General features: G+C 36.9%; 1 protein-coding gene across 7 annotated transcripts in view; it reads left to right on the top strand.

The window, feature by feature from the left end:
• Positions 1 to 25,816, top strand: part of CDK14 (cyclin dependent kinase 14) — a 635,487-nt gene that overhangs the window by 506,420 nt on the left and 103,251 nt on the right. For all 7 annotated transcript variants that reach the window (XM_063708268.1, XM_019031337.4, XM_063708269.1 and 4 more), the window contains one exon: positions 1,539 to 1,587. In XM_063708268.1, coding sequence (XP_063564338.1) covers positions 1,539 to 1,587 — 49 coding nt within the window. The remainder of the gene's footprint in view (positions 1 to 1,538; positions 1,588 to 25,816) is intronic.

Below are 25,816 nucleotides of genomic sequence, written 5' to 3'. Positions count from 1 at the left end.
AAGTGAAATTTGAAACAGTAGAAGAAATGTAAATGGCCAGAAAGCGTATGAAAAGAAGGCCAAGAATGTTTTATCAAGTGTAGCTTTGGCAACATGTAAAAAACTGATAACCAATTCTAGAAGACATATGGAGAAAGTGACATACTTTTTCATCACTGGTGGGAAAATGAAAAGTACTCTGTCGGCATTTATTAAAATATAAAATATGCATACCGTTTGCCAAGCAATTCTATATTGGGGAATCTATCCAACAGAAATGAAAGCATCTGTAGGTAGAGAGACATGTACAAGGATATTTGCTGAAGTATTGTTTGTAAGGGAAAAGAAATTGGAAAGTACTTAAAGGTTCATCAATGGGAGAACAGTTAAATAAATTATGGTACTTCTATTTTATGGAACGTTATACGATTTTAAAACAATTGTTACAGGCCAGGCGCAGTGGCTCACTTGTGTAATCCCAGCACTTTGGGAGGCCAAGGCAGGTGGATCACCTGAGGTCAGGAATTCGAGACCAGCCTGGCCAGCATGATGACACCCTGTCTCTACTAAAAATACAAAAATTAGCTGGGTGTGGCGGCACATGCCTGTAATTCCAGCTACTCGGGAGGCTGAGGCAGGAGAATCTCTTGAATCCGGGAGGCGGAGGTTGCAGTGAGCTGAGATTGGGCCATTGCACTACAGCGTGGGCAACAGAGCAAGGCTCTGTCTGAAAAAAAAAAAATTGTTACATATATTCTTGATTTGAAGGACTATCCAGTATATATTGTTAAGTGCCAATAGAGTTTCAAGGGTAATGTTTATTGTAAAATCCGTTCAAAAAATCAATGGTATATATGTTTGTACATAAGGATGGGTGTATTTCATAAACAAAAAAATATGTGAAAAGGGACATATCAAATCATTAACAATTGGTATATCATCAGAAGTGAAAGAATTTGCAGCTGAAGAGATTATAATGTCTATTCTGTATCACTTTATTGTTTAACTTGGTAAAACAAACATGTTCCTTTTTAAACTAAAACAAATCTAAAGATTGTTCACTGATAAATGTAAATATACGGTATAGGACCCTAGTAGTTTGGCTTTGAGCATGTATAAATACCATACAATATAAGAAAGGAGACCCAACATTATTGTATTTGGTCAGAGAAATCATCATAGGAAAAAAACAGCAAGTCTCACTTGACGAAATGTGTTGATATGCTTTTGTAAATCTACTTACAGGTTGGAGGTTTGGAATTTGCATTTCTTTTTTCAACTCAATTAAAACTTAGTTATTCTAAGAAATAGTTATTAGGAAGCCAGATTATGAAATAAACCATCTTAGACTAAAGAAAACAATGCTTCACCGTTTAATATGTTGTTATCTTCCTGTTTTACTCTTTATAACTGCCCAGTATAAAAGTGAAGACCTTACTATGTTGGCCTAACTGACTGAGTAGCCCACTGTCTTTTTTTAAAGTTGAAGTTTTTTCAACATACTTGTAATATATACATTTGATACAAAGATTGTTTATCATTTTTCTTTTTTATTTCAGAACGCTTTACCCTGTACAGCTCTAAAAACCTTAGACAAGCGTGGAATAAGTAAGTCTTTATACAGATTGTGCTCATTCTCTTTCTTTCTCTTTTAATATTTACAACTCTTCTTATACGTTTTTCATGGCATTGTTGATTCATCCTGCTGTGTATTTATTCATTCATTTAACCATTAAACTGCTGTTAAACCTTAACTGTGTGCTAGCTACCATGTTCAGCCTGAGCCAACACTGTATGAATTTGAGTTCCTAGAGCGATGTGGCATTGCTTCAGAACTGTAAATCCTAAAATTCCTTGTGGTCAGCCTTCTTGCAGCTAAATTCCAAGAAATATTTTTGTATCAGCAACATAGCATTTAGAAAATATAATATAATGACTGACTTTCTAATATAAATGATGTTGGTGACAACTTTTGAGCTAAAGTTGATCTTTCAGATTTTTTCACTTCACATATTTTTCCCTTACGCCTTATTGGGAAGCTAAATGCATTTATGACTGAAGTGTGTGTTCTCCATTTATTTCATGTCTGTTCTCTCATCTGACCTTACTTCATTTTATTTGTTGTTTTTGAGATTTCATAAAATCTGAAGATCTTGATTTTGTAGTTACTCAGGAGACTTTTATTGCAAGCCAATGTGTTAGAAAATCATTGGAAGTTGGAAACAGTAATTTAGTCATTCCCGTTTACTTGTGGGTGTCACATTTCAAGGTTTATGCTGGAGAAAAGACAACTGGAACTGGTTTGATTAAATAAACTGTAATTTGTCATAAAATTTTGTCTACTTGGAATTTAGTGTTATACTCACATTTTTTCACTGTTATCACATGTTTAATTTTGGATACTCCCAGTTATGAAAAAAATAAGAAAAAACTCTTTCATATTAAAATGCTGCTAATCCGTGCTCTCAGTGGATACAGTGGACAGCTAATGGCCAGGAACTCATGAAATGAATACATTAAATTCTGCGGTAGTTTACTTTAGGGATTTGGCCATTTATTTTTATTAAATTTGTACCTCGAAGAACACATAGGTATAATCATTTTTGTCTAACCTGGGGCTTTGCATGTGCCATTTGAAGAGCCAGTTCTTAACCTCAAGGCTCCCCTGGGAAGCATTCCCTCTCCTGGGAGCTTCCTGTGCATGCTCCTCTTCTCTGCCTCCCCATTTCCTGATCACTGGTCTAACATATTTTAATTAAGTGCTTTTATACACCAGATAATATATACAGTATACAGTTCCTACCTTAATTAAATGATCAAACACATTCCTCTCATAGGAATAAGACATCATTCCTTCCAACCAGATAACCACTTTATGAAACAATTCTTGATAAAGCCATTGAATCTCTAAACCTATATTTAAAGTAACAGGAAAATCTGAAACTATCATACTGTAGCATAGCAGCATTTCTGGAGAATAGGTAATTAGAATTACAGAATTACAGAATTTATCATTAGAATTAATTCAAAGGCATTTAATAAACTGAGTCCCACCATTAGTCCCACTTTTTAAATATTTTAAGGAAAATGATAAAAGCTGAGCTAGAGGTAAGATTTTAAAATTATGAACATGGCTTGTTTAGAACGATGCTATTTTTAAGTCCTTGTAAGTTTTGCCTTAAGGGTTTATTTCAGAAACACTAAGTAATAAAATCATTACTAAAAATATTAAAATGCTACTTTCTGGTATTCCAGTATTAAGTGCTGAATCTTTAGAGCCAAGTTGTAGCCTCTAGCCAATTCAAACCAAGGCAATTTAAAGAGAACTAAGATGCAGAGACGTTAATTATATTATTGATTCTTCCTCCAAATGGTCCTTGCAACCATCATCAGCATTTCAGCATCTTTCACTTAAGGAGTGAGATCAGAATTCAAAAGAACTACATTAAAAGACTATTACGCGAGCGATGGTTTTCTCCATTTCCAACTAATTTGCTTGTCTATAGCACAATTACTAAACTGAAGCAACTGTTAAATTCTCTTGTACGGTGGTAATAGGTTTAAAATAAATTGAACTAATTTGCAAGAACTAATTTGAATTCAGTTTAGATGGGTTAATATAAGATAGGTGGGTTAATATAAAAAAGTAGGTCACTGTTCAAAATTAAGTAACAGTGCTTTTAAAAATATGTATTAACCTAGGTATTGAAGCTAGTGGAGATGTTAACCTGCCTAAGAGAGTAGGAATTTCTTGAGAAATGAATCCTTAAGTTTATTTGAATAGCTATAACAAAAGACCCAGTTTATTTTGGGGCCAACTCTGCCCTAAGTAACACCTAGGCAATTCCCTGCTGACTTCATTTATGTCAGCAACCATGGGCGTAATTTCATCCTTTGAAAGATATTTTTATTGTTCTGGGAAAACAAAGCAGCAATGGGAGAAAATATAAGATCCAACAGATATCCAAATTCAAAAGAATAATAGAAAGAAGAAATCTTAATTATGCGATTGAGAATAATAAATATATATTAAAAAGAAAGGAAAGTCCTTTTATTCCCTCATACTAGAAGTGCATAATCCATGTGGGCTCTTCCTCCATAAAGGGGATTGTGGATTAAAGGGAGACAAATCTTAATTTTATAAAAACACGTACTGTTTTCTGACTGCCTTCAAAACATTCTATTTTATTTCATTGCAGTTATACTCTCCCTATTTCTCTTCCAAATCTCTCTATTTATAGTTGTCTGACATTGGCATGTATGTGCAATCAACCAAGAATTTTAGCCACTTAAAAGATCTTTTATTATTTTGGCTGGAGAAGAAGCCTTAGTGTATGCTCTCCAGCAAAGTTAAGGGGAAGATTCCAGGAACACATTTGCTTGTTTTGGAACTTTTAAACAGCTGAACAATTTCGGAGGTTTGAAAGTATCAAAAAGAGAACTAAGGATAAACCACTAAGTCACAGGAGACAGATCTGGAAAAGACCGCTTGTGGCTGGTAACAAGAAGCACGTCTACAGACTTGAATAGGCACAGGTTAACCTTTTCCTGCTTGTTCCCACACATGTTATGGTTCTGCTTATCCTCTCTTAGTTAAGTAAAACTGGATTTCTCCTAAGAACTTATAAAAATTGGTATTCTAAATTGTGTAGTAAATACAGAGACATTTAAACAAAGGTACCTTTCTGGAAACACAAAAATAGAGAAGAAAAATCTTACCTGCTACAATTGAATGTACCAGCAGAGTCTCCAACCTGAATTTAAAAGATTTAGAAATGTTTCCTAACTTTGTGTTCTTGAACTTTCCTTGAGTATTTTATCTGACTTGATGTTTAACTTCCAAGACATATTTTAAAGGTGACTTGCTAGATAGTTGAGTTACATATGCATAAAACATAATGTATTTAAAATAATATTCAGAGGAATAACGTAACTTTCACTCTGTATTTATGTTGGTGGTGCTCTATTGTATTTTTCTTGTCATTATAGCTGATGTGTACCATTAAGATTTAAGTCAGAGAATTCGCAACAAACTGAAAGACCCTGTTTTCCATTCTCCCTAATGTTCTAAGTCGATCTAAAATTTTCTAACATAATAATATATTGCAAAGTAAGCTAGAGTTGTAAATGTCTTTCCCTGTTTAGAAATGTGAGAGGAAGGTAAGAACACTGTTATTGCACTAGGAGGAGCAGTTGAGTTGAGTGAGTTCTTAAATCATCTTTCCCCACTTTCACATTTTTTTCATTGTTGATATTTTTGTTATAATTCTATTTACTTCAAAGTAACAATTTTAATTTATTTAGTGCCTGGAGACTTCTTCTTGTAATATTTTCAAAGAAATTATTCTATACATCACTATTAAATGTTTGAGGGATGGGTTTATTGGATGGATAAACTCTAAAGCAGACACTAAAGCAGACCTTTTGGAATTCCAGTCTTATAACTCAAAGGGTGAGCTGCAGCTGTCCACTGCCCAGCTCTATGGATTTGAGTTCAGCATTAGAACACTGCATGAGGTGTAGTTCTTCACCACATGCCATACCCTTGAAAATGTACTGTTTTCAATATGCAGACAGTCCAATCCAAGCAGGTCTCTTGTCCTGACCCTGCACTGCCATACATAGTATTGTTTGGAGGCCCCCAAAGGCTCACCTGCTTGCTTGGAAGTTGCAGTTCATAGCAATTTCTGGAGACATTTGTTTTCGTAAGAATGAATCATTAGTTCAGTTACTAAAAGCATTATGTGGATATGATGTTTATCAAAACCCCCTAAACCCCTTGCCATCTAATAGAAAGCAGCTCTTCTAGGAAATTGCAGATAGGATTCTTGAAAGGAAAAAGAGGAGGACCTAAAATAGGAGATGCTTTCCAGGCACTGGTGGGAGTCCTAGAGAGCCTTGGAAAAGACAATAAAGATCTGTCCAAAGATTCAGGTTGCAAGCAGGTGCCAGGAGGACAAAGAGAAAACTATCTGAGTGGAAGATGGTAAATTTGCCAAAGGCCTAGCCCTGATCACTAGCAGTGGCAACAGCATAAATGTGAAAGCATATGAAACGGACATAGTCAAAGGCCTGACATGCAACTCATCTCCACAGATACAGTTGTGATGGAACTAACAGCCTTTTGCAATGTATATTGTCACATCCCCACATATGCTTATGGCAGTCTTTTGAGGTAGGGCAGATATTATCATCTTGATTTTATAGCCTAAAATTAAAAACAGGCTTATGAGATCAAATGATCAGCACAATTGAAAATAACAACTAGGAATATATGTACTCCAGTGAATCTTATGAAGGGAATATTATCCATTTTAAAACCCCATATTCATGGGAGCTTATCAATATCTAATTTTATTTTGTTCTCGCTGCAGCCATGGGTGGGGATATCTCTTCTGGGACCTGATGTCATTCCCCATCTAGATTTCATGCAGTCAGGAGAGCTGGGACAGAACAGAAGCCTGACTTCCTCTGTCCTGGGGAAAACAGTGTTTGCAGCTGGCTGACTGCCCACACCACCAACTTGGGCCTCTCCTGCCCACTGCTGGGTAATGCACCATGGGAAAAAGGCTGGCTTTGTGACAGTCTAAGTGCCAGAGATGACAGGCCTGCCTGCTACCCACTCACACCCTACCAGTGAGGTTTGTCACCTCTTCCACACAGCTCCCACTGCCCCCAAGAGGTTAAGCCCTGTCATTTTGTGTCATTGCCAGATTTCTTATCCATGTCTCTTTTTTTGTAGCAAAGAATTCAGTGTCATTAATAACCCCTGGTGATGGCCAAGGGCAGGACCCATGCTGTTTGTTATCTGTTGGACACGCGTTTTTTGATCCCCTTCTGATAGACAGAAAATACCCATCTTCTCTCTTACTAATTGGCAGTATGTGCCAGGCTTGGGAGTTGGCAACAGCCATTGCTTTTCATCCTTTCAGATTACGTGTTGGACTCCTCATCCAAAAGTGCACGCTTACGATGCGGCTAATACCTTCCTCCTGCCATCCAGCTCATTAAGGAATAAAACCCAACCCTACTTCTGAAGTGGCACAGAGCTTCTAGAGGCAGCTGAGCTGCTCATTTCCCTGAAAGGAGGAGATGGAATTAGGCTCTCTTGAACTCTTCTCCAAACAGATTCTAGAAGCATAAACTGTAGGAGTTCCTCTGTTCTCCCAAATATGCCATGGGTGTTTGTATTCTGTGACTGCCATAACAAATTACCACACATTTATTGGTGTAGAATAGTACAAACATGTTACCTTACAGTACTGTCAGGCAGAAGTCTGGAAGAGCTGAGCTGATTTCTTTTCTCTGGGTCTCACAAGGCCAAAATCAAGATGTTGACCAACTTGGGGTTTTATCTAGAGGCTTTCGGGGAGAATTTACTCCCATGCTTACACAGGTTGTTGGCAGAATTCAGTTCCTTGTGGGGTATGGCTGAGGTCTCACTTCCTTGCTCGCTGTCTCCACCCGCTCAATGCCTCCTGCATGCTTCATCACATAGCCACCTTCTCCATCAAACAAGCTTCTGATCTCTCTGACTTCCTGTCTGCCCCATTTCCTCTGCCTCCAGCAGGAGAAAGTTCTCTGCTTCTGAAGGTTCATGTAATTAGATTGGGCCCACCTGGTTAATCCAGGTTACTCTCTCTGTACAGTCCCTTTTGCTGTGAAAAGTTACCTGTTCACCAGCTTCAGGGGTTAACAGGTGGACATCTTTGAGGGCCATTTTGCCTATCAGAAGTGGGTACTAGAGTTTCCCATTCAATCCGGAGTCATGGAGTGAAGCAGAGCACAGGGGAGCAAATCCAGTCCTAGCCAGGTCAGACACCGTCTATTTTGCCTGGTCTCTGACCCATCAGGTAACAGGCATAGGCTTCTGACTTCAAGTTGCCTGGTTCACAACTGGTGTCTTTAAAATTATGTATAAGGAAGAAATCAGTTTTTATCTCTAGCACAGAGGAAAAAGAGATTATGCTCAAGAAGGCCGCTGGCCTCTGAGGTGACTGAAAGTTTGGCCCGACATTTCTAGGTCTGTGCTGACAAATGCAGTAGCCATTAGGCCTCTGTGGTTCCAGGGCACTTAAAATGTGACTACTGTGATTTAGGAACTGAATTTGTTATTATATTTAAATGTAATTAATAAGAGTTAAGGGCCACATATGGTTGGTGGCTGCCATATTGGGTGACACAATTCTAGATCATTTAAATGCTCGTCAGTGTAATACAAATGTGGATGTCTGCTGCTTTGGAAACACTACACTAAAGAGTCATTGCATTTTGCACTCAAGTGTCCAGAGATCTTGCTTTTTATTTTTGCTTCTCACCCCTATCTTTTATTTGTAAACACCCTGAGTATAATAGCTCTGGAGTACCCAATAAGCATAATAAATCTGCAGGGGGAATAGTGGAAATATCAAAGAACATCAAGCAGACATTCCTTTCCCTGCCTCCTCCCCTCCAGAAGCCACGCTGTTCCCTCCTGAGGGGCGCAGCCTGTTGCAAGTGTCTCTATTCCTTTCTCCTTCTTGTGTTCTCTCTCTCTCTTTTCTGTTGGGAACTGTTAGGGGTTAGACACACAGCTCTCTACCCTTTTTGAACTCCCTTAAGAATTCACCTCTCTGCTGTTGTTCCCGATCTCCTTGATCTCCCCTAACTCTACTCAGAAAACACCGTAAAGGCTCAGCTTCCTGTTCATCACATATGAGATGCTATTGAGAGGGGCTCCATTTTCTAAATAAGCCTTCCAAATAAAGAGCTGAGCCAGGTCTTCCTCACTGGGCCCCTGTGGGTGTGTGTGTGTATATATATATATATCTTAATTCTTAAGTTTTAGAACACTGAAAACTACCACATTTTACAAAGTGAAGCATGAACAGAAATGCAATCATTTTTACCTCTCCTTATGTAAAAGAAACACATGATATGTGATACCTTTCCTCAAATTTATTGATATCATTTTCATTTGATTAAGAAAATATTTACAAATTTAGTGAATGTTCAGCCTCAAAATAAAGGTGAATATAAGAAGTCACTGGAGAAAGACACTATTCGCTTTTAGCGTTTTTGTTTTTGTTTTTGTTCTGTTTTTTTGCAGCTTTATTGCCCAGGCTGCAGTGGCATGATCATGGCTCACTACAGCCTTGACCTCCAGGGCTCAAGCAATCCTCCCACCTTAGCCTCCCAAGTAGCTGGGACTATAAGTACCTACCACCATCCCTAGCTAAGAAAGAGATGATTTTAACAACAATGTCATCCCTAGTATCCACTGTTACCCATTCCACCTTCTACTTATTTGATTTTCATGAAACAATATATCCCTCTCATCATCTGGGGAGACTTTCTAATACCGGGGCTCAATTTCTATTCACTGTGAGGATAGAGCTCCTAGAGTATTCTTATTAACACCTGCATCTAACATGTTGTGTACATAGTGGTCTTACTGACCTAAGAATATACCATCAATAAATAGTATTGACATAGCAAAGAAAAAAACAGAAGAGAGGAAGGAAGGTTGCACAAGCTAATTATTGACACAAATAGCAATTAAATGCTTGGAGCCAGCATCATCTTTGGTAGCATAGGAACCAGGTTCATCCCTAGTTCCACTACTGAGCTGTGTAATATTCAGGAAGCTCATTAACCTCTCTGAGCCTCAGCTTTTCAATTTGTATAACCTCTTGGCAGGATTATTGTTTAATCTTTAAGTAAGGTAAGGGTATAAATTACTGGGTACCTTTCTAACCACAGTCCTTTGGCAAATATTAGTTTACCTTCCTTCTCTTTTTCAGTGCTCCCTGTCCTACCTCCCAGTGAGAGCGTTTCATTCAGCTCCAAATAAGCAATTACTCTTGAACATGGATACCATTCCTACATAGAGTCCCCAGACATCTTCTGGAATATTCTTTTTACCTTCTTAGGGGCACATGCTGAACTGCTTGGTCACCAAAACTTTTTTTTTTATGCTTGTTGTGTAAAAACAAGATTTCCCCTTCCTCAACAGTTTCTTCCTAAGAGTGGTGTGTTAACAAATAGCGTTGTACATAATTAATGCAATACTGTGATTTGTTCTTAGTCTTGAAACAGATTTTATTAGACAGTTTTCCAAATTAGATTGAAAGAAACCCATAGACAGATCACTGTTACCAAGTTCAAATGTCTATTAGACCTTTTCTTGTAATACAACCTATACACAAACTGATGGATAACCCTAAGCCAGATGTGTGGGATCTGGGCATCCATTTGGCCCAGTCATTTCACAGGTGAGACTAAAAGTAATTATCCTTGCTATTTACAGCATTTAAAGGGGGAAGGTAGATGAATTATCTCTCAAAACACAATGAATAAAGGCTGGGAGCATGGCCGTGCCATATCTGTTGTGGTGAGGAAAATGGGAAGGGGATTCTGAAAGTAACTGGCCTTTTTCTTTTAGACACTGAGCCACATCCATACCCTAAGGCACAGATCCCATGTTAAACGGTTATTTCCATCATGGCAGTGACATTGACTTTAACAACAGATTTCATTATGTCTTTAACAACAACAAAAATGCACTGAAAAGCCTTAAACACACACATACACAACTCCCAACACAATTATTTTTCTGTCTTCTCTGAAAGAATATTTTAAAATCATTTCAACATCTTTGGAGTTTCAGAAAAATCTAGTATTGGTTTACAATGGAAGTCTCATAGAGTTTATATATATATGTGTGGGGGGGTTATTATTACTCAGACTATAAATGAGACAAATGAATAGAAATATTAAAGGGATCAATATTCTGGCCCTCATTACATTGTTATACAGCATATCTTTGTGTATCTCTATGTGAATTCTGTGCTAGTCCTCAGCTGTATTTAATCCCTCAAGACTTGATATACAAACATAATGCCAAATAGAGAACTTCCCTTAAATTATTCAAATCTCCCCATAAGTGATTTCCCACTCTTCCTGCAATAGAAAACATTTGATCATAAATTCAATTAAATCAGCCATCATCTTTGTGATGTTTGTCCAGCTAAATCCTTTAGTGACTAAACCAATAAACATACCAGCTGTGAGTGTGCATGTGTGTGTGTGTGAGTGTGTGTTTATGGCACAACTATTGCAAAAGAATTGATTTGAAGTAAAGATGAAGGGTAGTTCTCATTTCTTAGGCCAGATTTTAACTACTTCACTGAAGCCAGGGCTTAAAAGATTAAACTGTTAGGGATAAAATCATGTGTACTTCTTTAAATGCTTTGGCTTTTATTTGCTAATTTAGAACTGAGTTTTAATATATTAAGTTTTAGATCAAAACTGATGTACTTTGGAGATGTTAGGAAAAGGCATCAAACCACGTCAACCATTCTTCCTTCTCTTTCTTCCCCAGCCTCTCCTCCCTAGTTAAAACAAAGAAAAAATGACTGTCGACATACTTTTAAGTTTCTCAGGGAAAACGGCATGATAGGACTATATTACTATTTATAATTTCTTATATGTCTGTCGGCTGAAGAGGTAAAGTTTATTAGAGGCTTATAAATGTTGATTGCTTCTCATCTTGATTCTAAAGCCTTTTAGACACACAGATATACCCAACCTCCTCCCCTCTTTTTCATCTTACCTTTACTAATGATCCTATTTGGATATAACTGAACCCTATTTATGCATCTTCACATATGTGTATATCCGTGTGGCCTGTAGAGGGCAGCATGCTCTGAGGGGAAAAAAAACACAGGCAACTGTTTATCTCCGTAAAATATGAGATAAGCAGCTATATATATATTTTCCGATAGCAAAACAAGGGAAATGTCTCTGTTAGAGAAGCCAGAGCTGCCCCATGCTTTGTCTGTCCCTCTCTGCCACGTTAGGTGTCTGTTTGGATGATGAATATTTTTTATGAATTGGCTCAGCCTACCTTGGAGGCTGCTTAGGGATTACACCAGGCTCCATGCCTTTGCCACCAAATGGGACTAAGCACATCATTATATTTATAAAGATAAATACAAATGGAACTTTTTTCATTTGGCTCTCATTTCTTGTCACCCTTTACTGAAGTGTAGAATTTGAGTCAAACTGTACCTATAGTTCTAATTTTATTTGGTAGTCAAGTGAGACTTTACCTTCCTATCTTAGAATTCTGCTATCTCACATCCTTTGCTTTTAGCTTGTGACTGCCAAAAAATTCTAGTGCCTTTTATTTTTCCCAAGAAAATGAAAAACATTTCCACAAGGACATTTTCTGTTCAGAGTAGACGTTGGGCTTAAAGCTGGGCTCCTTCCTTTGCCTGCCTCACACTTCTTTGGGGTGAGTCCCTGATCAGGACCCCTTCTCTGTTGCCACATTCATTGATTTTCTCAATCCAGTCTCTACCGTTCATCTAAAGAGGCAAATCCTCCCATTGTGTGAACTACACTAGTCCTTTATGAGAATGTAGAAATTTCTAGAAGCTGCATTACATATTTTAAGGATATAGAGCAGTACTGTCCAATAGATCTTTATGCATTGACAAGAATGTTCGCTATCTTCACTTTCCAGTATGGTAACCACTAGCCACGTGTGGCTATTGAGTAATTTAAAATGTGGCTAGTGCAATTGAGGAACTGAATTTTTAATTTCATTTAATTTTTATTAGTTTAAATTTAAATAACCACATGTGGCTAGAGACTACCAAATTGCGTGGTGCAAGATAGAACATAACTTCTGATCAGCTTAAAGCAAGTGTTGTACCATAATATGTTGTGAGGTGAATTAGGATTTTCAGCTAAAAACCTCCTGCCCAAATTTTTATTTTTGCACTTATTTCTTTATTATATAGCTATAGGCTTAAATCCAAATCCTATGACTCTGCCCCAGGATTTGCTTTCTCTCAGAACATCTGAGAGATTTTCCATTTTCAAATTCTTCGATTTTGTTGAATATTGAATGTCTCTCTCTTGGGTATCCAGAATGGAGTTTCAAAGCATGGCATTTCGGCAGCACTGGTTGTGTAGGCGCTGGCCATTTCACAGTCTAAGCTCTGTCACTCGTCACCTGTTTGTATCTAGTGTTTCTAAATATAGAAACACAACTTAGTAAATGTGCTAAAATGTGTCAGGCTACATAGAAGCTTGACACCCAGCTCATTAACTAAGTTGGTTTTGTTTGTGTGTGTGTGTGTGTGTGTGTGTATGAGCAGCTGTTTACATTGACTACAAATAAAGCTTAGGTTTGTATCATCCTTTTTGAAATGACCTCAATATTATTTTGAAAATGTTGCCAGGTGTGGTGGCTTAAGCCTGTAATCCCAGCACTTTGAGAGGCCAAGGTGGACAGATCACTTGAGTCCAGGAGTTTGGGATGAGACTAGGTGACATGACAAGACCCTATCTGTAAAAAATTTATCTGTAAAAAATATATATTTATTTATTTATTTATATAAATATATGTATATATTTTTATATATACATATATAATTTATGTATACACATATGTGTATACATATATGTGTATATAAATTATATATACATATATACATATATAATTTATATACACATATATGTATATTTTATATATAATATATACATATATTATATATAATTTTATATATAATATATACATATATGTACATATAATTTATATATAATATGTACATATATTATATAATTTATATATAATATATGTACATATATGTATATATAATTTATATAATTTATATATATATATATATATATATATATATAAATTAGCCAGGCATGGTGGCATATGCCTGTAGTCCCAGCACTCTAGCCTGGGCGACAGAGCAAAACCCTGTCAAAGAAAAAGAGAAAGTGAGAAGGAAGGAAGGAAGGAGGGAGGGAAGGAAAAAAGGAAGGAAGGAAGGAAGGAAGTTATTTTAAGCTCCCAAGTAATCAGATGAGTTTTTTTTCTCTCTTTTATTTCTTTAAACACTTCCATATCTTTACATATGATCTGCAAATGCCTGTCTTCAGTTTCCTACATTATGCCGATATTGTTAGTTTTAAGACATCAGTAGACTGGTTTTTTTTGCCACCAGCTTCTGATTCATGTTAGAGATACACCCGAAAATGCCCTTACCTGCATGTACCTGGAAGTTATAGGTAGTTGGACCCCAGATGGTACTAAATGTGCAACGTTTTAATCCTATTCATTTGTCTTTCTTTTATTTCAGTTATAAAGGTGAAAATGCTGATCAAAAAGATAAAAAGCTCTAGCAATCATGCCGATTTGGGTTTTCGTAAAGCCACAGATATGAAATGTCACCTTTCCATTATAAATCATTTTATATAAACAGCCAGATATAGAGTTAAAGTCAGGAATAAAGGACTGTGAAACAAAGGTTGTGCTCAGTTGCAGTAAAAGATAGCCTCAGCCTATTTTATGCTCACCATCAAACCACACTTTGGACCATCTGTGCCCCCAGATCTACAACCTCCTCCACATGAGAGAGGAATGTAGGGTCTGCTGGGAGTCATAAGAATAATTTGACCAGCCTCTTGGAAAAACCTAGGCATCCTCTTACCACAGGGCATGACAGAGAGAAATAGAGGCCATGAAGCTTTTAGCAGTGTTTTTTAGTAATGAACTTTAAGACTGGGCTCCCATGCACAAAGCAAGTTCCCTGCCATTGTAAGATTGGTAGCCTTTCCATTGATGAACATGCGAATTATCGCAGAAAAATCGTTTCACTAAAGTTTCTACAATGTAGCAACTGTTTCTGTGTTGGGAACAGCCAATTGCAAACTCCAGAAGTACTTTAGGCTGTTTGATTATAGCATTTCAGTCAAATGCAGATTCAGATAAGCATAGAGAGAGAAAATGAAAAGTCAAAGGCAAGGACTTGCAACTAGAAGGAGAACACGAGGTACCACTACTTAACTCTTCCTCATAACATAGAGTTGAAATACATCCTGCAGATTTGTTGTTAAAAGTCACTCCTTAAATTACACATTCACATTCTAATGTAGAAGGAAACGATCTTTTTGAAAGAATATCTGTTGAAAGAAATACATGAATTTTTGTTTTAATTATTTGAAAATCCCTCCTCCAATATGTTTTCATATTTGTTGCATACATCACAGAGTAAATAAATTATTTGCCAGGACTTGAACTGCAGAACAAAAATGACAAACAAAAATTTTATGCATACTAACTTTAGCACCTGCCGTGTAAGACTTTGCAGTATTTTCTCCCTAAACACACATCACAGTTACTCAGAATTCTAGCAGATTTCAGTTTGATACTCTGCAGCTCTAAGGGCTGGTTCAGATGTGTGCATGTCACTCTATTTGGAAGTATTCGAGCATAAGGATTGGGAACGGGAAAAGAAGAATGAGGATGACCAAGTAGAAAGCATGCTTTTGCACTGTTGCGTTGATCAATCTGGACTTGAGGCCAGCATCCTGGTGCCTACTAGGCAGGAGGAAATCAAGATGTATAAAACTAAGATAGGCCAGAGAAACAGGAACCAATCATGGTGGACCATAAAATGAGGAAGTCACTGGACATTTAGAAAAAGGACAAACAGAGTGGGCCTGAAGGGGAGATTGGCAAAGAGAGTAGTATACTTTAGTGTGTAACGCAGCAAAACACAGTTACAAAATCTTCTTAAAATTTGGAGACAGATTCTGAAGCATATCTATCAAGAGAATGTTTCTATCTCAAGGTATTTAAAAGAATATTGAAAATATTTGTTCTTAAGGTACCTCACCATTATCTTATTTTAGTAAGCATTTAAAAACAGAACTACCATTTGACTCGGCAATTCCATTACTGTTTATATATCAAAGAATAAAATAAATCATATTACCAAAATGGCATATGCACTCACATGTTCATCGTAGCACTGTTCACAATAGCAAATACATGGAATCAACCTAGGTGCCCATCAGTGTTGAACTGGATAAAGAAAATGTGGCACATATACATCATGGAATACTGTGCAGCCATAAAAAGAATGAAATCACATCCTTTGCAGCAACATGGATGCAGCTGGAGGCCATTAATGTACGTATATTAACATAGGAACAGAAAACCAAATATTGAATGTTCTCACTTGTAACTGGGAGCTAAACATTGAGTATTCATGGACACAAAGATGGCAGCAATAGACACTGGGGACTATTGGGAGGAGGGGGAGGGGTAAAAGGGTTGAACAAGCACCTGTTGGTTACTATGCTAACTACCTGGGTAATGGGATCATTCGTACTCCAAACCTCAGCAACATGCAATTTACCCATGTAACAAACCTGCACGTGTACCCCCTGCACCTAAAATAAATTTACAAAAAAGTAAAAATAAATAAAAATTATGAGACCTTTTTCATATGAGTTCACTCATGATCTCAATCCTCTTTACTTCATGTTTTTTTCCATTAATTTTAAATTCTTCAATGAGGTTTCTCCTACCAAAATATTTTCAGGGATGTACTCTAATTTGGGAAAGAATATCGCAGTCCTAAGGGACTCTTTTAAGTCCATTTAGTAAGGTCAGTTTAATTTTTTACAAGTGTAGCGGTGGGGGAGAAGTGGTAATAGTGCAGTATGAAGTATCACTGGCTACACTTGTTCACAGCACACGTCTGTGCCTCACAGCATGCCAGAATGCTTTGTCTGTATCGTCTCATTTAATCCCAAAAACAGCTCTCAAATTGTTTTCCTGGTAGGAACATCTAAGTTTATTTTACAAATTTTATTTTCCTGTCTTCAGTTATTTTGTAGTCTCAAGAGCAGATCTAGGAAGTACCTGTCTCATTTGCCGTTTTTATACCAAACAGGGCTGAGACTAGAGTGAGGCATGTAAGGTGCTCATCTTGGGTTCAGAATTTAGGTGGTGTGAAGAAAAATCTCAGCGATCAAGATAAATAACACTTTAATGCAATATTTCAAAAACTCGAAAGATAGCTTCAGTACCTTGTATGCTCTCCATCAAACTACTGTTCATTAGCACCCAACCCCACATCCACAACCCACTTCTTCATAAACACCAATACTGGTGAGGTTATAGAAAAATGAGCCCATTCATTTACTGCGGATATCTCTGTAAACTGGTAAATGTGAAAAACAATATGGAAACATGTTAGCGGCCATAAAGATGTCATGGAACATTCAAGAAATTTAATTTAGTATCTTGATGCTCTGGATGTTTGGGAATGCTGTTTCCGCTCTTATAGAACTTACCTTCTAGAGTAGCGAGGACAGTAAACAAAAAATAGTATAATCTCAAAGAGAGCTAAGTACATGAAGACAATGAAACAGAGCAATGTGATGAAAAAGAGCACTGGCAGGCTGTAAGCATATGAAAGCTGGGATTTTTACTTTTTTCTTAATCCATGTCCTTAGCGCCTACAACAGAGCCTGTCCCATAGAAGGCACTCAGTTCATATTTGTTGAAGAATGAAAGTGCTTGGTGGTGAGGTATAGTGAATGTGGGGAGAGTGAGAGAAGAGGAGACTGGTGAGTGAAAGCAGAGGCCAGCCAAAGAATGGCCCTGCAGGCCAGAGTTTGGGATTTTCCTTTACTTCCAACAGGAAACCTGAGGAATTATGTTTTGAACCTACCAATTTCACTTGTTAGTATTTCTCCCAAGGAAATAGATCAACCAAGTAAAAACCGAGTTGCCCCAAAATTCTCATTATTTTATTGTAGTTTAAAATTTTTAAAAAGACTTGGTATCAACTTAACCAAGATTAAAGGAATGGGGAAAGGTTTAACAAATCATGATTCAGGAACTCAGTGGAATATTACACAACAATGTTAGGATATTACGTATGGAGATTTTAAAAACATAGGAAATTCTCCCTATGTTTCCTGAAAAAAGATTAATAAAAAATATATATACTAACATATTACTATAAAAAGTCTGTGGACTAGCTGTTACTGAAATGTAATATACAAGATGAAAATGGTTGTGATACAGTAGTAGAATTTTGGGTGATTATTTTTCTACTTTCCCAAAATTATCTTTAATATTGTCACATTATTTTAATAACAAAAATGTTGCTTAATTTGTGTAGAGTTTCTGTTTAGGGTGATGACAGGGTTTTGGAAATACTGTGATGGTTGCACAATATTATGAATGTAATTAATGCCACTGAATTGTACACTTAAAATGATTAAAATGGCAAATTTTCAGTTATTTATCTATATTACCACAATTTGCCAAAAAAAAAAAAAAAACCAAAAAAACCAGTTATCTTCTATAATCATCAGTGTGGCCAGCAGCCCCAAAGGTGGCTCCCAGCGATCCCACCTTCTGGTCTTCACACCGTTCTCTCTTCATCCCAGGATTGGTCTTGGTGACCAATAGGATGTGACAGAAGTTATTGCACATTACTTCCAAGGTTAGGTTATAAAAGATTGCATCTCCCGTCTTGGGCTCTGGCTCCTTCTATCTCTGATCACTGGCTCTGGCAAAGCCAACCAACATGTCATGTGCCCAGCCCTAGAGAGAGGCTCACATGGTGAGGAACTAAGACCTTTTTTGCCAACAGCCATGTGAATGAATTACCTTGGAAGTGGAGCCATCAGACCCAAACTTCAAATGAGTACAACCCTGGCTATCAGTTTGACTGCAACTTTGTCCCTGAATCAGAACTATCCAGTTAAGCTTCTCCCAGATTCCTGATCCTTGGAAACTATGAGATAATAAATATTTGTTGTTTAAAAAAAAAAGAAAAGAAAATATAAAATTTTTTATCTTGCTTTCATTACAGCTATCCTCATGGGTATGCAATAGACACCAGCTCTTTTTTCCCTAACTTTGAAGTCTTGTTTTCTCCTCTTTTAATGGAAGTCCTGGGTGCAGCAGACTTTATTAATTAACATTAAAAGGAGTGCTGTGCAGTAAAGTAAAATTTATTTATTTCCATCTGACACCTCACAGTATCATGGTCACAAAGTCGAGTGCATCACTAGGCCTTGGCCTGACATGAGATGCCTATAACCATGTTTTTGCATATGGAGGAGATTCGTAAAACTAGCTACATTACTAAGAGAATATTAAGTGGCAAAGTGAGAATCAAAGTAAACAGCCCAAGTAAAAGAAAAGTCTACACCCTCAACAGGATACAGCATTTATGGATGTCAAAAATTTTTTCTCTTCACAAAAGGGAAAACAAAAAGCTAATATAACCTCAAAATGGACTTGAGTAAAATTCAGGTATTGAAAGGAAATTTTATTATATAAAAACATATTCGGGCCGGACACAGTGGCTGACACCTGTAATCCCAGCACTTTGGGAGGTCGAGGCAGGTGGATCACCCGAAGTCAGGAGTTCGAGACCAGCCTGGCCAACATGGTGAAACCCTGTATCTACTAAAAACACAAAAATTAGCTGGGTGTGGCGGCAGGCACTTGTAATCCCAGCTACTTGGAAAGCTGAGGCAGGACAGTTGCTTGAACCCAGGAGGCAGAGATTGTAGTGAGCCAAAATCGCACCATTGCACTCCAGCCTGGGTGACAAGGGTGAAACTCTGTCTCCAGGAAAAAAAAAAATACAAAAAAAATTTTCAGTGGTTAAAAAATACAAAGAACTAAATTTATAAATTTTCTTGGACCTCTATACATGGAGTTAATATATCTAATTGATACAAAAAGATTATATCTAGATTACACACTAATACGATGTTTTTTATTTTTTTGTATACATTCCAGGATTTTCTGAGTGCTCTAGAATCATCATGTCTTACTTTCATAATGAGAAAAAAAAAACAAGCTATAGATATAGCCTATAGATGGAATGATACAGGGAAGAGAGCTCCAACATTTGAGGCATGTAATGGGCTCTGCCTCACTTGCTGTGTGACTGAGGCTACGTTGCTCTTCCTGTCTGAACCTCAGCTCCTTCATCTGCAAGGTGGGATGATGATGACCACCTTATAGGCTGTGTGTGTAGTATAAGGGAGATCGCATGTGAAAAACATCGCTAGCACGTAGTAAACCATATGTTTCCTTCCCCTTTGTATATCTTCCCCCAGTATTTAGAACAAGGGTTCCATCTCCTGGCTGGCCATGTCTTCTGTGTAATGGGAAGAGATGAGATCATTCACCAGGTAGTTGGTTCAGTGTGCAGTTGGGAAGACACTGTGGGTTAGAGAAGGCAGATAGGAAACTCCTCGTAGAAGTGGAAAGCATTGAGAGGTATTCTGACATTTCTTTCTTAGAGAACAGGGCCTGTGTAAAGGATGCTCAACTATTCAGCAGTCTTAATCCAATTCTTGCTTTAGACATAAGCCGTTTCTCTTTCTTTCATAATGAAAGCATATATTTTCGAATTCCAGATGCAATATCATAAGATAAAGAAGCTGAAATTAGAGTGCCCAGCAAATAGATTTTTCATTTGCTTTGAACTAAACTTTAATAACCCATGACCTCCGACCTAACTGAATATCCTTTCATTTTGATATAAATGGGAGCATTATTTTTGGTGATTTTCTGCAGTCCTAACCGTTTAATACGTTTAGTCTACAAGATAATTTTTTAGGGATAGCATTAGGAGATATACCTAATGTAAATGATGAGTTAAGGGGTGCAGCACACCAACATGGCACATGTATACATATGTAACAAACCTGCATGATGTGCACATGTACCCTAGAACTTAAAATAAAAAAAGAAAGAAAAAGAAAGAAAGAAAGAGAAAAAAAGAAATAAAGGCAAAAAGAGATGAGGAAACATCTCTTCTATATCAACATAGAGTGCTAAACTATATATTGCCTTTAAGAAAAGTTCCTTTTTACACTTTTCTTATTATCTTGGATCATGTCCAATCTGTAAGGAAATAAACATGTGAAGAAAGAGTTCTGTGGAATGTTAACTGCTCTGCTATTTTTCTTCTTTTTATCATGGCCCAAGATTCACCAAAGTTGAGATAAATTCACCATGCCTTCTTTAAAAAGCGTAACAGCAAGGCATTCTTCCTGTAGGAGTCAGACTGTAAAAGGTGATTTCCTTTTACTCCATTTGGTTTAAGCCTGTAAAAAGCATTAAGTGAAAAATCTGATATATTTTTAGGGCATTTATTGCATTACTAAGTTATACTTTCAGTTCTCAGTGAAAGGTTTATTGAGAACATAAACTTTGAAGAGGTTTGTTCAGGATTAAAGATATATTTTTTCTTCTCTTTTCGTGAAATAATATTATACAAAATTATGCCTTTCAAGAGCTATTTTTAGTGCTACTTATAGTTGAAGGACATACTGTTCCAAAACCTTCCTGTGATGATGAGATTTGTAACTTCTCTAGGGTTTCAGAAGAATGAAAGGCTAGGTAGCCACCATTTCTGTTAACTCCATTTACCATAATGCAGATGCACCAATAAGTTAAACTTTTTACCAGAGCCTTTGATGATGAAAATGTTTTTCATACTGCTTGGATAATTTGGACTAAATATTTATAACCAATCTCTCTGAAACATAAGCCATTCCTAAATTTTTACATAGACTGAATTTTTGGATAAATGAAGATTTGGGTTTAAACACCCATTCAATCTTTTATCATAAAAAATGAGAGTTGTCTGTTTCAGTTGAAACAGTGCTTTAATCAACCACTTTGAATTCAGGAAAATTGGGTAATCTTTATTCTCCAAATAGTATAAATATTCAAAGCATCACAGGAGTATAACATTCACTAACAATTTACTTTGCTTCACTCTTGATTTCCTAAAAACATTTTAAAACCTGTGAAGTCGGTGAAATAATAAGATGCCTATAATCGATTTAAGCAAGTTATGGTAAGAAAAGGTCAATCCTCACAGCAGTCCTGTGAAGCAGGAGAGGGCTATTAACTTTATCCTAATCTGTATCCAGAAGTTGGAAAGGTCATGAGTTACCTAATGTCTTTCAGGTAACAATGGGATTTCGTACAGGGTGGGTTTGTGTGGTTATGAAGGTCTAGTGCTTATTATAGATAGGCTATAACTGTAAATAAAATAACTGGGAAGCTGGAAATCAATTCTGTTGAATACATGTCTTTGGGTTTGAGGATATTCTGTGGTGACTTGTGAGGTTAGACTTTTAAATATTCTGCAAACCTTATTCTGATTATAAAGGTCAATTATTGTAAATGTATTTTTCTTCTATCAAGTCTTCTAGTCAGAGGGTTGAAAAGTAATTATTGGTGCCTCTTTTGCTGTTTACTGCTTTGTTGAAGTAAAATACTTAATAAAAATTATAAAATCGTATAATCACTGGTTCACTAAATCTAGGGATCTTTTCTAAAATATAACTGAGAAACGAGTTTAATGACTGACGGGTTTGTACTACGCCATATATGAAAAATACTATTAATGTTTGGTGATCTCTGATAAATCATAGGAGAAATTTTTAATTATGCTATTTATGCATGTAGAATTATAGTTTAAGTGCACATGGATTATAGTGTTCTGTATAAATTATTAAAAATAAAACTTCACCACTGAAAACAGTCACTGCCAGTAGGCACTGGGGAAGATTGCAAGAGGAATTAAAGTGGAAGCTCTGCAAAAGCAATGTAGTGAAGCAGTTACCTTATTCTGTCCTGTAGACAGTAGGACGGAAACATGATCTACTTTTGTAGGAGTTAAATGAAAATAAGTTTAAATAAACGAGGGCTCTTGTTGAAAAGAATATAACAAGTTCATATATATTAGTCTATGAATATTTTATGATAATGTCTGTATCAATGGATTTATGAAAGGTAAATATGAAAATAGCATCATGTTAGTACACGGGAAAGGCTGCTATAATTATGTCATAAGTTAACAGATTTTTAAAAAGCAGATCACCCTTTCTTTGGTTTTGGAATGATCTTAAACATTTGAAGACATCTCTTTTTCCAGGAAGGGTAGAAAATAGTAATAAATAAAATCAAGGCTGGGGAATTACTACCAAGCTAAGCTCTGAAATCCAAAGCAATAATTTAATATTTTCATTTTTCTGGCCCACTTTTGGCAGTTTAGAATAGCCTTAGAATGTCAGTGCTAGCGTTTTCAAAAACTTGATTCATTTCAGATCCTGCTGAGGGCTCTTCCACACTTTCTGTACTTTTCCATCAGGTAGAGTTGACTGCAAGGGCAGCTGTGTATTGAGTAAGGGTTAGATCTGATAGGGAGACCTAGCAGTGTAGATTCGTATGATTATTCATCTTGTTCATGTTAAGGCTGGACTCTCCCCATTGTCCTTATTTAGCATAGGACAGTGGAGGTGTTAAGAATATAGAAAGAATAGTCTCTATAGCAATAAAGTTCAAAATTAAAGGAAAAGAGAGAAATATGGAAAAATGTAATGTGTTCTTAAGGAAAACTTTAGGAATAATCTAATAACCCCTTTACCAACTGAGTAATGTACAGCTAGCAATAACTCTTTGGCATGGCATGCAATGGACACTAAGATGTAAGTATCAGAAGTCTGAATACTCCCCATTTTGTAAGCATGACCCTTTGATCATCTGGATCAAATAAAATAATACATGGGAAGGCATTTTGTGAACTGTAGAGCTGCCTACAAATAGCATTATTCTAATGTAGCATTGGCTGTCAAGTGAGCTGACCATTATGGGAATGAGTGTCTGCCAGGGAGATTGTGGCATTAAACAATTTCATTAGAATAAGTGAATAAGAATTGAGTATTTTTATGTACTAAACTACAGCCTATTTACAGAAACTAATATAAAAATGTTATCAGTTTGTTTTGAGGGGAGGAATCTCATTTTTTTTTTTACATTGAGTACAGTGAGAAAGGAAGTCCCAGTGTTAAACAACTCTTTGTCTTTATTATTAATGTAACTACGAGTCTTGTTTCTCATTTCATTGCACAGCCCAGCACCTGGGGTTGAGAAGTACACTGCACAGGGCTGAATCTTTTCTTCTGTTAGTCTTTATTTTCCCCAAGAGTTTATTCCAATGTCAGATTCAGTCATGTTCTGCTTGACCAATTTCTGACCCCTCCTTGCAAAATGAATAAATTTAAGCCTATTTGCTAAAAGTAAGTCATTTTCTGAAAAACAAAAGCAGTGTTATGACCATAGTACTCCCTCTAAGACAAAAAGCTTTGATAAGAGGGGGTTACATGAGCATTTGAGCATTTTGCTTTGGATGTGTAGACAAGAAGACTGCTGCATCTGACAGTTCTGTTCAGTAGTCAAGGAAAACAGACAGACTTGTTTTTATTGGTGGGTGGACTTCTTCACAAATCATGCAGATCATTTTCAAGAGATCAGATGTTGATTAATTCAGTGGCCAGCACCCGCATTGGTATCCTTGCCACAGAGATGTGCACTGCCAAATGAAGGGATCCAGGCTCTGTGGCTTTGCTCTGTGAAGAGTGTGACGGTGCATAAAGTATGAGTATAGACCCTCTGCATCACTCACTCCAGGTTGGTTGTTGTACTTCCAACTCTGTAAAAGAAAGCATACTATTATGCTTCAGACATAGGCCCATAGTGAGTGTAATAGTATCCCGTCACCACATAAAATGCAAGTGAGGAACATTCTAGAACTTTTTCTTCCCATTTAAGCTTTTTATATGGAATTTTGTATCTCCATTGAATGGTCTAATATGTAAATTACACCTACCACACCTCTACTCTTTATATCCAGTTTTCATGAGCTAAAACATTAATAAATTCCAGTGAAGAGTTTTATAGAGATTTAGAAGCCACCCTTGGGAACAAAATGTAGCTTGCCTTAGTTGTTATACAAGCAGGTTTAGAGGGAGTCTTTTAGAACTATAGTGTAAAAAAAAAAAACCCTAAATCAAAACAAACATCCATGCAGTCCTAGTTTATAAGTTAACCTTAAAAAGGCAAGGATCAACTTCCTTCCCACTTCAAAAACCAAACCAAATCAGAAAAAAAAAAAGAAAAAAAAAAGAAAATGACGTCTTCCGGGGGATGTATAGTTTGAAGAGGTTCTTTAAGGACCGGGACTTGAACATAAGATGTTTTTGCTCAAAAATGACTGTCTACTCTTCAATTTTTATTTCTCAGGTAATGTGAAGCCTCTATAGATATAACCATTGATATACTCATTACTCAAGCAAACATTCAGTCATTTAGCAGATGTTGTGTCTCCACATTGTATTAGAAATGCTGCCTTCCGGCCGGGTGCGATAGTTCACACCTATAATCCCAGCACTTTGGGAGGCTGAGGCGGGCGGATCAACTGAGTTCAGGGTTCGAGACCAGTCTGGCCAACATGGTGAAACCTGATCTCTACTAAAAATATAAGAATTAGCCAGGCTTGGTGGTGTGCACCTGTAATCCCAGCTACCCAGGAGGCTGAGGCAGGAGAATCGCTGGAACCCAGTAGGCAGAGGCTGCAGCAAGCTGAGACCATGCCACTGCACTCCAGCCTGGGCAGCAGAGCAATACTCTGTCAAAAAAAAAAAAAAAAAAAAGAAAGAAATGCTGTCTTCCAGGAAGTATGCTGTCTGTTTTCAGGAAGTCTTAGAAACTTAGGTTAGATTTTGAAGAAGCGTTAGTTTCAAGGTTGAGTGGAGAGAAGTGAGAGGCACTGTTTGTTCCTTTCATTGGTGGCAGAGCAGGAAATTTTGGTAGGTCAGCCCTGGCAGGCCAGTACAGCTGTGCTAACTCTCCCTGCCTCTAGTTCACAATCTGGTTCTTCCCAGATTGGAGGATATGTAGCATTAGAGCTAGGACAACTCTTAAAGACAATCTATTCCATCTTCCTCATTTCTGAGGTATAAAAACTAACCTGTACAGGGAATAAGGAGAATATCCTGCTTTATATTCATGGTCTAAGACTGTTTTTCACTATTCATGTTACCTTCTTTCATACATTTTTTTAAAAAACTGCAAGGAGACCGAGAGAGAGAGAGAGAGAGAAAGAGAGAGAGAGTGTGTGTGTGTATTGCATGGATAAGGACTAGA

This window comes from Gorilla gorilla, chromosome 6 (assembly GCF_029281585.2).
Source record: "Gorilla gorilla gorilla isolate KB3781 chromosome 6, NHGRI_mGorGor1-v2.1_pri, whole genome shotgun sequence".
NCBI lineage: Eukaryota > Metazoa > Chordata > Mammalia > Primates > Hominidae > Gorilla > Gorilla gorilla.
This window is presented reverse-complemented; position numbering and strand designations above follow the sequence as displayed.